Source organism: Pituophis catenifer, unplaced genomic scaffold (assembly GCF_029215685.1).
Source record: "Pituophis catenifer annectens isolate HBS135680 unplaced genomic scaffold, rPitCat1.0.hap2 SCAF_3, whole genome shotgun sequence".
Lineage (NCBI taxonomy): Eukaryota > Metazoa > Chordata > Lepidosauria > Squamata > Colubridae > Pituophis > Pituophis catenifer.
Window position 1 is genome coordinate 110534520 of NW_027256883.1, and position 14050 is coordinate 110548569.

The 14050-nt window shown below is 42.8% G+C and overlaps 1 protein-coding gene across 1 annotated transcript in view; it reads right to left on the minus strand.

Annotated features, from left to right (window-relative positions):
• LOC139315023 (centrosomal protein of 290 kDa-like) overlaps positions 1–14050 on the minus strand; it is a 171471-nt gene that overhangs the window by 134398 nt on the left and 23023 nt on the right. The window contains exons 10-17 of the mRNA XM_070941046.1: positions 13761–13898; positions 13299–13392; positions 4062–4133; positions 3829–3893; positions 3097–3243; positions 2826–2966; positions 2449–2586; positions 1987–2080 (exon numbers count right to left, since the gene is read on the minus strand). Of these exons, the coding sequence (XP_070797147.1) occupies positions 1987–2080; positions 2449–2586; positions 2826–2966; positions 3097–3243; positions 3829–3893; positions 4062–4133; positions 13299–13392; positions 13761–13898 (889 nt within the window). The remainder of the gene's footprint in view (positions 1–1986; positions 2081–2448; positions 2587–2825; positions 2967–3096; positions 3244–3828; positions 3894–4061; positions 4134–13298; positions 13393–13760; positions 13899–14050) is intronic.

The following is a 14050-nucleotide window of genomic DNA, read 5'->3' on the forward strand; positions in this document are numbered from 1 at the left end:
AGATTTCTTGATAGGCTATCAGGGAAGACTATTTAACTTTGATGGTTATCTTCCTGAATCATCCAGCTCTCACTGGCATAATTCCTAGTTCACAAGGATCTCTTTGTTTTAGTGAGTTGTTGGTACAGGTGACACAGCCTGTATGGCATATGCAATCTTGGTCTATCCTTTCTTTGTCCGTGCTCTACGGTTGTCTATCCATTCTTGGCATTTTGGCATAAATCATGCTTGTCGTTTGGCCCTTCTTTCCTTTTCTTCCTCCATATCAATCGCTTCTTCTTTCCTTTTTCCTTCCACTCTCTTTCTTTTCTCCTCCCACCCAACTTAAGGCAGCGTCTAGATAATCGCAATTGTTGATGACAAGCGTTCATTGGTTATGAAGCTCCTGCTGTAATACCAACGTCCATTAGGAAAACAGTATGCCACTCACTCCAAAAAGGCCCAAGAAGTTTTGGAAAACCACAACAATAAATACTTGCTGACAGGTTTCCAGTTTGTACATTTGGTCATCTTGATCCCAGTAACCCTAGAAGCAGCAGAAATGAGAGACAAGTCTGTACCAAGATGGGATGGGATGGGAGGTTTCAGGCTCTTCCCCATGGAGGTGATTTAAAACTATCTCAAGCTACTCATTCACATATTGCACGATTTCTTCAGGACGTTTTCTATGCATTCCAAGAGCCATTCTTTCTGGCTTCTTCCGGGGATTCTCGTCTGAGGTTTTTCAGAGATGGTTGTAGCCATGCTTGCATATCTGTTTTGGATGCACTAGGACCATTCTTTCTGAACTTGCTAAAGATGCTTGAAGCCATCCATCCACCCATAAGTTTCTTTCAGAGCAAGCAGGTTCTACCCAAATCACCCTCTCCTTCCTCTTTACCATGCTTGTTTTTGATTCCTTAGAGTATTTGAGATCCTGGATGCCCTTAATAGATGCTTCGGGACATTCCCGAGTACCTAGATGGGGTGCTTCAGGTCCTTCCTCTTTGAAGCTATTTACAGATATTTCAAGCCATTTTTGGCATCTTGCTTGTATGTTTCAGGACCTTTTCCAAGTTTTTCAGGGATCGTTGAAGCCATTTTTCCAGTTGCGGTATGGGTTCTTCAGAAAATAAAAAGCTTTCTAAGGATCCTTGAAGCCATTGTAAACTATTTTCCACGGGTCCTTCGGAACGTTGCTTCTTGAGGTTTGCTATTGATTTTTCAAACCATCTCTTCCTCAGAGTTCTTTTAATCTCTACCGTGGACTTCTGTAGATCCTGAACGCCTTTAATAGAGGCTTCAAGCCATTCCCGAGTACCTAGGTGTCCTTCCTCCTCAAGATTCTTTATAGATATTTCAAGTCATTTTTTGGCATCTTGTTTAGATACTTTAGGACCTTCGTCTTGCAGGTTTTTTAAGGATTGTCGAAGCCATTTTTCAAGAACTGGTCTAGGTTCTCCAGAAAGTGACAGGCTTTCTAAGGATCCTTGAAGCCATTCTAATCTATTCACCAGAGATCCTTCAGGACATTGCTTCTTGAGGTTCTCTATTGATTTTTCCAGCCATCCCTTTTTTCTGGCTCGACTTGGATTTTTGTAGATGTTGAATGCCTATAATAGATGCTTCAAGCCATCCCTGCACATCTAAATCGCAGGTTTCTGGCCCTTCTTCTTGGAGATGATTTATCGATGTTTCTAGCCAACCATTCACATCCCCCCTGGATGCCTCAGCACATTCCTTCGGGAGGTTGGTGGTGGATGCTTTAAGCCACTCGGGCAGGGTGTACAGTTCAGAGGAATCCTCTTTCAGGATTTTCAGCGATTGCTGAAGCCACCTCAGTATATTTTGCCCGGGTTCCTTAGATGTTCTGATTTTGAGGCTGTCTACTGAAGCCTTAAGCCATTTCTTATTTAATTGATATCTCAAATTGATTTGAGGCTTCGTTTTGTCTTGAGCTTCTGTCTTGTTTTCGGTAATGTCTGCCCTTGTTTGGCAGAGACTCACAGAGCCTCCTTTGCTCTCTCTGCTGCTGGGTCTCTGCTCCATCTGGTCTCGGTCCATCATTAAGGGGCAGCGGCCCTTCCTCAGTTGTGTCTCTCTAGAAAAAGCCAGAAGGTTAGATGTGAATCTGGACCAACAACAAAGCATTCTTAATTAAAAAAGGATGGGAACTGCTTTGATGTCAGGAAACTCTCACTCTTGTGTCTAAAGTGTGTAGAAGTGTATGAATGTTGTTGGGCAGCGGGGGTTGGAGGTTAAAAGATCTCTCCTATACATATCTTCCCATTCACTTCCATGAGATTAACTCCTAGATTTGTATATGTAAAAGTATAATGAGCCATAATTCATTAATTTCTTCCTGAAGTAAGGAGATGTTCAGGTTTTCCCAAGCTTTCTAAGATAAGGGGAACCTAATGTGAAATTCTGGAACAGGAAATTCATGGTGGCTATCTAAAAATTTCTCACCTCCACAGTCTTATTTCGTACTCTCGGCAGAGCTCCTCTTTCTCGTCGGTCAACTCAATATTTTTGAAGGTCAGGACCTCTGTTTTCATTTCGAGCTCTTTGTTTTCTATCGTTAGCTTTGCTATTACTCCTCTTTTTCTGTAAATTATGAGGACAAGAGATATTAGCCTTCTTCATTTTTTACTTGAATTACTAAGCATACCTACATTCTTAATTATTTTTGCATTCCATTATACCTATTGCTCTTCTCTTATTCAGTTATACATACATATAAAAGAATGGAACATTTCTTTCATCCGGTATATCTGGCTTAAGGGCTCTAATAAATAAATTTGAATTGGAAAGAAAAAATCAAGTTCGATCTAAACATTTCTCACCTATAAAATTCTTCTTTAAGGTCATTATTTTCCCGTAGGAGCTCTGCATTTTCTCCAGCATATTTTTTAAGCTTGCAGCTGAGACTCTCATTTTCTCGTCTGAGTTTGTCCAGCTGCCCAGGCTCATCTGAACTCTTTTCCCTGTAAAATATCACGAGCAGAGTGAAATTAGCCCCCTTAGGTTTTTTTATTTGAATCATAATACTCGTTTAACATTAAAACTAACTGAAATAGCTGAGAAAGGAAGAGGAAGTCAGGGTTACTAGCTCACCTGCTCAGCTTTTCTTCATACTCTTTGCAGAGTATGAAGAGTTCCTCTTTTTCTTTGGCCAGTTGCAGATTTTTATTCGTAAGCTCCTGAATTTTTAATTCCAGCTCCTCTTTCTCTGTCAGGAGTTTTGACATTTCCATTGTCTTTCTGCAAATTATGAAGATCGGAGAGAAATTAGCTCCCTTTGTAAAAGAATGAGCTTTTTTACTTGAATGATCACTCCTTTTCTTCAATTAAAACACATTAAAAATACCTTCATGGGTGGGTGCGTGCGTGCGTGCGCTTTCGTGCGCCACGTTTGTGTGTGTACGTCAATGCACAGGAAATAATGCTTTGACCATTTATTTTTCTTTTTTTCTAAATATGTTCCATGAAAGGCACAAACAAATTCAAAATGATTTTCAGAAGCAAAGTCAAGTTATGGATGTAGGATATGGGGAAAGTTCTCACTGCTCACAAATGCCTAACTGTCGACATATTTCAACAAGTTGGTCTCTCAGAGATAGTAGTACCTTGTTTATGAGGGAGCGTATATTAATTGTATTAATACCCTTGTTATCTCGTGCTCCGCCGGACCTTGTTTATGAGGGAGCGTAACAAGGGTATTAATAAACCCTCAAGATAATAAACAGCAAAGTGTTACTAAACTCTTTTCAGAAGTCATTCTGTAGTGTAGAGGATACCTAAAATGTTTGTGCACCACATAAAGGTATGGCGTATGCCATGACTTACGCATAACTCTGGTTCCTCGCTCTCTTCAGATCTACTTCCAGTCTTTCGGTTTTGGTGTGAACAATCTAGAGAAACAAAAGTACATCACAAGTCAGGAATATATTTCCATATCAGCGCACTCCCTACCCCCACCCCCACTACCCCATCACTCACACTGGGCTTCTTCCCCTCTTATTACGACGTGAATTATTTAATCCACGCTCAAAAGATTCCTCACATGCTAGATGGCTTACCTGATGGGAACGCATCCTTAAATTTAAATCCTGGTCCAGCTGCATCCTAATATTTTCTGGACGCCTGGAAACCTAGCAATTCCGTGAAGAATGAAAAACATAAAATGAATTGTAGATGTTTGCTTGATAATTTTCTTCCTTACGAAAATTTCTTCAAGGAGATACATTTCATGATCATGAGAAGAATTACATGAATTTGTTTTCCATTAATTCTCTGTGATGTCAGTGTAAAGAGGATATTACTTTAAAGTTCCTCTTTAGGAAAAGAGTCAGGGGTGTAGACAAGCATATTTGTGCATATTAAAATCATGCATTCCAAGATGAGCACACACATGTGCAACTCCCAATTTATTGCTGTAGATGTTCAATACAGGCAATAAAGAGTATTCCCGCTGGGATAAAAAAAGAAAGACCTAGTTTTAGTTAATTTGTTTAGGAAACGTAAAAGACAGTGGTTCAAACCAAATATGAATCATCTAAATTTTATGTTACTATTGTATAGGGCCAAAGAAAGTAGCTAATGTGGCAAGGAAGGAACGAACCAAGAATTAGCACAAACTCTGATAATTGCCATTCTTTATTAGAAATTACAAATAAACTAGTTTGTATTGAATAGGTGTGTGTGTGTGTGTGTGGATCTCATATATGTAATGGAAATAGAAAGCGAACATGTACACTATCTAAAATATGTTGCACATGCATTATTAACAATTACCTCAGCACGTCTCCGTTCTTCTGTGGTAGATGACAGAAGAGGAAGTCTGGATGTTTCTTCCTGCCATGACAAAATACCCCATTTAAAAAAACAAACAAATTGACAGCCACTATTTTTTCTAACAACAGCTCTATGTGACTTGGGTTGTTGTTAAAGATAGTTTCAGCTTCAAATCTGCGGTGCCAACTGTATTTCTGTCATCTAAAGTTTGCACCCCGGCCTGGAAGATTTTGATGTTCGTCCACAACTGGAGCAGCTTCTTGGATGAGAATCTAAACATCTTCAAGGAAAACAAAAAAGAAAGTCCTGCTTCCTCTTGAAAAATTCCCATTCCTATTCTTGGGAATAGGAATGGGACAGATAGGGAGTCCTTCTACTATATCCCCAAACAGCCCTTTCATTTTAAGTGCAGAGAAAACGAAAAGTACTCCTGCTAAAAGTCATGTAAAATCTCCATTAGCAACTTGGCCTATTAAATATGTTAAATCAATACTTACAATGACCTAAGATAGCTCTGCAAGTTCATTGATTCATTCATCCAACTTATTTGGCTGCCCAAGTTGCAATAGAGACTCTGGGTCTCTCTCTTTGCTTTCCTTCCACTTGTTTGTGTTTGATTCTCAGGGACTGACCGACCGACCTACTTACCTACCCACCTACTACCCACCTACCGACCGACCGACCGACCTACCTACCTAACTATTCAAATTTCTATACGTTTTATCACACTTGAGAATAGCATTTACTGCGACAGCCTATGAACAAATGTTTTTTCTTACCTCTTTTTGGAGACGTTTCATGGTTTCTCTTAATCTTCTCAACAAATGGTTTTCCATCGCAAAATCAGTGATGGAAACTAGAAGGTAAGGTAATAGGTGAGAATGCAGAATAGCTTTAACATTTTTATTTCAAAAATTGGAATGTAGATCTTGAGACGCAATGTCTACAATAGCACATCATTTTTAAATTATATTTGCCCTCCAGGTCCTCTAATCTGATCCTTTAGGACAGGGCTGTGTCAAGCTCCCAGCCCGTGGGCTGGATGGGTCACATGCTGGCCACAGCCACACCCGGTTTAGTGAAGGAGAAAAAAAAGTCCAGATATGTCACGTGATGCCGCCGTGACGACGTGAGTTAAAGACAGAGCTGTAGCCAAATGCAGCTTCCTCAAGAGTGCCTTTTAAACTCTGGGAATGATGCAGGAAAAGGCCATCTCCCATCTGCCTAATAGTTTAGTCTCCAAAGAGCAGTGGAGCTTCTTGTTTTCTCCCGCAGACTTCAACGTCTGCTGAAACGCATTCTCTTCACATTCTCTTCGGTAGTCAGGCTCTAAGTGCTTGAAAAGGCAACTCCCTTTGCCTCCCCTAATAACTGAGGGAAACACAGTCCAATCTTCCTGGATAGCACCTGGTTGCCCATCCCTCTCCAGGACTTTTCACTTTCCATATTATAACAAGAAACATCAACACTAACTTTGTTTTCAAAATGTAAATCCTACTATGTAGGAGATACAACCATGGACCTGCTAAACTACTGTATCTAGAATGATCTATATAACTGGCCGTGTTATAATATTCCCCATGAAAAGTCTTTTAATTTAAGGAACATTTTTCCTTTCAAACCACAACAGACGCTAACAATTTCTAGAGGTAAAATTTTTGATTTAGCGCGTGAGAAAAGTATTCACTTTTTCCCCAAATGCCAATCTGCAAAGGTAGCCCAACAAGTTGCTTTCTCACAGTTTAGGCAGTACTACTTTTTGTGAGATTGATTGCGATCACAACTGCATCAATAAAATTTGCAATAGTGATGAGAGCTTCATATGAAAAACAAGCTCATTGTTTTGCGGCCACCAACAAATAGCAGAGGTCTTCTTGGTATTCTATTTAAAATGGGGATTAGCAACAAAATTTTACAAGGTGCCAAGCAAACATGTCATCAAGGCTTGGTGCTATGGGGTGATGACATCTCAGTGGTTTCTCTCGAAGTGTGAACTGTGACACGCTGGGTCCTCCTTCCGGAGGTGTGTCCTTACCAGGATCCTCAGCTCCTCGACGCTTCAGCACTTCAGCACCTCCGCACTTCAGCTCCTCGACGCTTCAGCACCTCAGCACTTCAGCACTTCCGCACCTCAGCTCCTCAGAACCTCAGCACTTCAGCACCTCCGCACTTCAGCACTTCAGCACCTCAGAACGTCCGCACTTCAGCACCTCAGCACTTAGCTCCTCAACACCTCCGCACTTCAGCACCTCCGCACTTCAGCTCCTCGACGCTTCAGCACCTCAGCACTTCAGCACCTCCGCACTTCAGCACTTCAGCACCTCAGAACGTCCGCACTTCAGCACCTCAGCACTTAGCTCCTCAACACCTCCGTACTTCAGCACCTCCGCACTTCAGCTCCTCGACGCTTCAGCACCTCAGCGCTTCAGCACTTCCGCACCTCAGCTCCTCAGAACCTCAACACTTCAGCACCTCCGCACTTCAGCACTTCAGCACCTCAGAACCTCAGCACTTCAGCACCTCAGCACTTAGCTCCTCAACCCCTCCGCACTTCAGCACCTCAGCACCTCAGCACTTCAGCACCTCCGCACGTCAGCACCTCCGCACCTCAGCTCCTCAGCGCTTCAGCGCCTCAGCGCTTCAGCGCCTCAGCGCTTCAGCGCCTCAGAACCTCAGCACTTCAGCACCTCTGCACTTCAGCACTTCAGCACCTCAGAACGTCCGCACTTCAGCACCTCCGCACTTCAGCACCTTAGCTCCTCAACACCTCCGCACTTCAGCACCTCCGCACTTCAGCTCCTCGACGCTTCAGCACCTCAGCACTTCAGCACCTCAACACCTCCGCACTTCAGCACCTCCGCACTTCAGCTCCTCGACGCTTCAGCACCTCAGCGCTTCAGCACTTCCGCACCTCAGCTCCTCAGAACCTCAGCACTTCAGCACCTCCGCACTTCAGCACTTCAGCACCTCAGAACCTCAGCACTTCAGCACCTCAGCACTTAGCTCCTCAACCCCTCCGCACTTCAGCACCTCAGCACTTCAGCACCTCCGCACTTCAGCTCCTCAGCACTTCAGCACCTCCGCACGTCAGCACCTCCGCACCTCAGCTCCTCAGCGCTTCAGCGCCTCAGCGCTTCAGCGCCTCAGAACCTCAGCACTTCAGCACCTCTGCACTTCAGCACTTCAGCACCTCAGAACGTCCGCACTTCAGCACCTCCGCACTTCAGCACCTTAGCTCCTCAACACCTCCGCAATTCAGCACCTCAGCTCCTCCGCAACTCAGCACCTCAACTCCTCAACACCTCAGCACAAGGATTGGGATCCTGGATATATATATATGTAGCAGTCAAAGTCATCACAATCAGTGTTTCATGACATGGTCTACTATGTCTTAATCTTTTATCTAGCTGTGGATAGATGCTAGAGGTGCAACTTGTATGCCCCACAGTGTCATGGCAGATAGCAGATACCCCCTCCTATGCCCCCTCGTGCTCAAATCAATCAATGGCTGTCCACTATCGTGTGGTATTGGAGCTTGGGCTACAACACCATTGAAACATTATTTCGCTTTTTACTAATTTCAGAACAACCTCAAAAATGCTTGGCTGTTTATCAGGCTTGAGTTTAGGGGTGCTTCTACTATGTCCATTATACCAAATGCCCTTTGCTTCTGGAGTGCGATGGAGTGGAACCATTACAGGGCACGAAACCATCTCAGTGGGTGGGGTCCTTTCTGCAACAATGACTATCTTGAGGTCACACCATTTCAACAAGTGTCCATCTACTAAATGACCACTCACAAATGATTCCAAAAACTCTAATCATTTCTCAATTTCTAGCATGTGTCTGCTTTGTTTCATCCCTCTGGTGAATTACCATCCAACTTTACCATCCTATTTTGCCTGTGGAGAAATCCTTGGGACACATCTGTGCCAGGAACACAACACTGGTTAATTTTCTCAAGTGGCAGATTGCCCATGTCAAGGGTGGAACAGATTTATGTGACTCTCTTGATTCTTGGAACAGTTCAGCTGTGGGCAAGGTGGCTGAGGGAGGGTCGTCCTGTCTCCTCTCTTGTCTGTGGGGAGGCCTTTTAACTCTAGCATGACGACATGTCGAGAGAGTTACTGATTAGTCTCGTAAAGAGAATTTTAAAGGGAAAGGAAATTACTGTCTCCAGAAGAACCTGAGAGAGAGTCCATCTTGCCTCTGGTGCTTCAGAAGACAGAATCAAAAGATGGAAGGGTTTCAGCTGGACATTAGGAGAACATTCTAAAGCGAAGGGAGAGAAGATTAGAGAATTGACAGCCATCAATTTTTCCTCCCAACTGTGAACATCAAAGCCCCCACTTTATCGACCCCATTGGGTCTGAAAAAGACAGTTAAGCTCTAGGCAGCTTCAGAAGAACATTGGCTCTCCTTGGAGATCTTAAGCTAAGTCTAAGAAATTTTAGAATGGTTCCACAAGGACAAATGTAAGTAAACCACCAAAGTTGAGAGTTCAGATCAATTGTGATGCAGCAGTCAAGGTATTAGATGAGGAACAAGGAGTCTCCCGGTTCAAGTCCAACCATAGACGTTCCTGGGTGACTTCCTCACACTTTCTCATCCCTTTATCTCACACGGTTAATGGATGGAGGGAAAGAGGAACAAAAACTCTCCGGTACCATGAGCTCCTGAACATGAAGCAATACAGGCTGACACAAACACCTCCCAAATTCCAACCGTGGGTTGTGCAGAGGTGCGCTCCTGCATGCGCACTATGGGTTCAGGCTTCCTAATGGGAAATGGGGGAAGGCAAGGCACATACAAGCAGGGAATGTTAAAATTTGCTGATGTATAAAAGGAACACTTATGCAACTGTCCCTGAATAACAGACACATACGTTCACTCTTATGCAGTGCCAGAGTAGTCTGCTCAAGCTGTAAGTCCAACCCTGAATTCTGTTGTGCTAATTGTTAGTTGAGAAGATTCTGTGCATAGTTTCAGCGTTCCGACGGGACCTTTGCGAGTTGACACATAGACTGTTTAGCATTAAATCAGTTTAATTGGACCTTCGCGTGTGGACCTGGTCTTTCCATCAGACACCTTGTTGTCAAATTTTTGACATTTCATCCCTGGTCATAAATTAATTATTCATGTCATCATGTGACAGCTTTTACATCATCACTTTTACTGCATAATCTTTTTTTCATTGAATGACCTCTCATTTTCTTGATGCTTATAAAGTGGCCTTGTTGCAGTCTCCAAATGCTTTGGTTTTTCTTAAGGGAGTAGATTATTTTATGCAACAGATAGTAATGTACTCAGCCCCTAGATCCTATTGCTCCTTGTAACTGATTCATGGTGGATATGAATTTCTGACTGACTGAAAAGTTGTCTGACTTTTAAAACGCATCCGTGCGGTGTGTGCCTCCCTTTACACTGCATGCGGAGAGATTGTAGATGAGAATAACCACGATTTGAGTGAAAGTTCCCCTTTTAGAGATTGGGCCCTATGCAAGGCCAGACCCATATTGGTGGTCTCCCCCAGATACCTTATGGATACAGTTGATTTCTGGTGGGAGCCTAATTTGCAAGGGATCTTGGCCTCTTGCCACCATTGCATCTGAATAGGAAATTTGTTTAGGTGGCTCCCTTGTTTGATTGTTAATTTACATGTTATTCAAAGTAAATAAATCTGATATGATAAATCAGATATGTTTACGTGTCTGTGTGTGTTTTTCGCAAAGTATCAGGCAATGGCCCAGGGGCCAGATAAATGGCTCTTTGAGAATCCAAACACAACGAACAAACCAGTTAACGAGGAGATTTCAGGCTTTATTAAGTACCTGTAGAACAGGGATGTCAAACTGGCGGCCTTCAGGCCGTATGCCCCATGCACAGGCCATGCCCACACCAGCTCCCCAAAGGTAAAAAATGTCATGGAACGTCACGTGATAGCAACGTGCTGTAGAAGGCAAATTAAATAGACGAAAGCATCAAGTCTTAGAAGTCATTTCGCTTCTCAACCAAGAAGGTTCTTCAGGTCTGATTGGATGGTGGGAATGGAAGGATTGATATTCCTTGCAGACAGCTGGGCATTTGTATTCTTTTAGAGAGTTGTTGAGGCCACTTGGAGGTTTGCTTGGTCCTCAGGGTCACCTGAGTAGTGCAAATGGGTGGGGAGCCTTTTTCGACCTGCTGAAAGGGTTCCTGCAGTCTGCACTTTTTCTGGAACTCCCTTCATACTCCTGCACCATCAAGTCCAATGATCGCTCTGTTGAGTTCATGGGGAAGCTATTTCCAGACCTTCTGATCCGTGAACTAACCTCTTAGTTACAGAACGATATCTCATTTTGTTTATGTCTAGGTAGGGCAAATTCACATGGGCTGTGGACCAGTAATATGTATTTTTAGGAAAAATGCTTCCTCTTCATACATCGCACATAGAAACAGAGGCGTGCCTCTAAAATTGGTGTCATTGCTGACTGATCTAATTTCTAAACTAATGCTTAAATGCATTTCTTCAGATAGCTCCTTGGTGACAGCTTTTCTGATATCTCACTTGGCTTGAGATTTCTTGATAGGCTATCAGGGAAGACTATTTAACTTTGATGGTTATCTTCCTGAATCATCCAGCTCTCACTGGCATAATTCCTAGTTCACAAGGATCTCTTTGTTTTAGTGAGTTGTTGGTACAGGTGACACAGCCTGTATGGCATATGCAATCTTGGTCTATCCTTTCTTTGTCCGTGCTCTACGGTTGTCTATCCATTCTTGGCATTTTGGCATAAATCATGCTTGTCGTTTGGCCCTTCTTTCCTTTTCTTCCTCCATATCAATCGCTTCTTCTTTCCTTTTTCCTTCCACTCTCTTTCTTTTCTCCTCCCACCCAACTTAAGGCAGCGTCTAGATAATCGCAATTGTTGATGACAAGCGTTCATTGGTTATGAAGCTCCTGCTGTAATACCAACGTCCATTAGGAAAACAGTATGCCACTCACTCCAAAAAGGCCCAAGAAGTTTTGGAAAACCACAACAATAAATACTTGCTGACAGGTTTCCAGTTTGTACATTTGGTCATCTTGATCCCAGTAACCCTAGAAGCAGCAGAAATGAGAGACAAGTCTGTACCAAGATGGGATGGGATGGGAGGTTTCAGGCTCTTCCCCATGGAGGTGATTTAAAACTATCTCAAGCTACTCATTCACATATTGCACGATTTCTTCAGGACGTTTTCTATGCATTCCAAGAGCCATTCTTTCTGGCTTCTTCCGGGGATTCTCGTCTGAGGTTTTTCAGAGATGGTTGTAGCCATGCTTGCATATCTGTTTTGGATGCACTAGGACCATTCTTTCTGAACTTGCTAAAGATGCTTGAAGCCATCCATCCACCCATAAGTTTCTTTCAGAGCAAGCAGGTTCTACCCAAATCACCCTCTCCTTCCTCTTTACCATGCTTGTTTTTGATTCCTTAGAGTATTTGAGATCCTGGATGCCCTTAATAGATGCTTCGGGACATTCCCGAGTACCTAGATGGGGTGCTTCAGGTCCTTCCTCTTTGAAGCTATTTACAGATATTTCAAGCCATTTTTGGCATCTTGCTTGTATGTTTCAGGACCTTTTCCAAGTTTTTCAGGGATCGTTGAAGCCATTTTTCCAGTTGCGGTATGGGTTCTTCAGAAAATAAAAAGCTTTCTAAGGATCCTTGAAGCCATTGTAAACTATTTTCCACGGGTCCTTCGGAACGTTGCTTCTTGAGGTTTGCTATTGATTTTTCAAACCATCTCTTCCTCAGAGTTCTTTTAATCTCTACCGTGGACTTCTGTAGATCCTGAACGCCTTTAATAGAGGCTTCAAGCCATTCCCGAGTACCTAGGTGTCCTTCCTCCTCAAGATTCTTTATAGATATTTCAAGTCATTTTTTGGCATCTTGTTTAGATACTTTAGGACCTTCGTCTTGCAGGTTTTTTAAGGATTGTCGAAGCCATTTTTCAAGAACTGGTCTAGGTTCTCCAGAAAGTGACAGGCTTTCTAAGGATCCTTGAAGCCATTCTAATCAGGACATTGCTTCTTGAGGTTCTCTATTGATTTTTCCAGCCATCCCTTTTTTCTGGCTCGACTTGGATTTTTGTAGATGTTGAATGCCTATAATAGATGCTTCAAGCCATCCCTGCACATCTAAATCGCAGGTTTCTGGCCCTTCTTCTTGGAGATGATTTATCGATGTTTCTAGCCAACCATTCACATCCCCCCTGGATGCCTCAGCACATTCCTTCGGGAGGTTGGTGGTGGATGCTTTAAGCCACTCGGGCAGGGTGTACAGTTCAGAGGAATCCTCTTTCAGGATTTTCAGCGATTGCTGAAGCCACCTCAGTATATTTTGCCCGGGTTCCTTAGATGTTCTGATTTTGAGGCTGTCTACTGAAGCCTTAAGCCATTTCTTATTTAATTGATATCTCAAATTGATTTGAGGCTTCGTTTTGTCTTGAGCTTCTGTCTTGTTTTCGGTAATGTCTGCCCTTGTTTGGCAGAGACTCACAGAGCCTCCTTTGCTCTCTCTGCTGCTGGGTCTCTGCTCCATCTGGTCTCGGTCCATCATTAAGGGGCAGCGGCCCTTCCTCAGTTGTGTCTCTCTAGAAAAAGCCAGAAGGTTAGATGTGAATCTGGACCAACAACAAAGCATTCTTAATTAAAAAAGGATGGGAACTGCTTTGATGTCAGGAAACTCTCACTCTTGTGTCTAAAGTGTGTAGAAGTGTATGAATGTTGTTGGGCAGCGGGGGTTGGAGGTTAAAAGATCTCTCCTATACATATCTTCCCATTCACTTCCATGAGATTAACTCCTAGATTTGTATATGTAAAAGTATAATGAGCCATAATTCATTAATTTCTTCCTGAAGTAAGGAGATGTTCAGGTTTTCCCAAGCTTTCTAAGATAAGGGGAACCTAATGTGAAATTCTGGAACAGGAAATTCATGGTGGCTATCTAAAAATTTCTCACCTCCACAGTCTTATTTCGTACTCTCGGCAGAGCTCCTCTTTCTCGTCGGTCAACTCAATATTTTTGAAGGTCAGGACCTCTGTTTTCATTTCGAGCTCTTTGTTTTCTATCGTTAGCTTTGCTATTACTCCTCTTTTTCTGTAAATTATGAGGACAAGAGATATTAGCCTTCTTCATTTTTTACTTGAATTACTAAGCATACCTACATTCTTAATTATTTTTGCATTCCATTATACCTATTGCTCTTCTCTTATTCAGTTATACATACATATAAAAGAATGGAACATTTC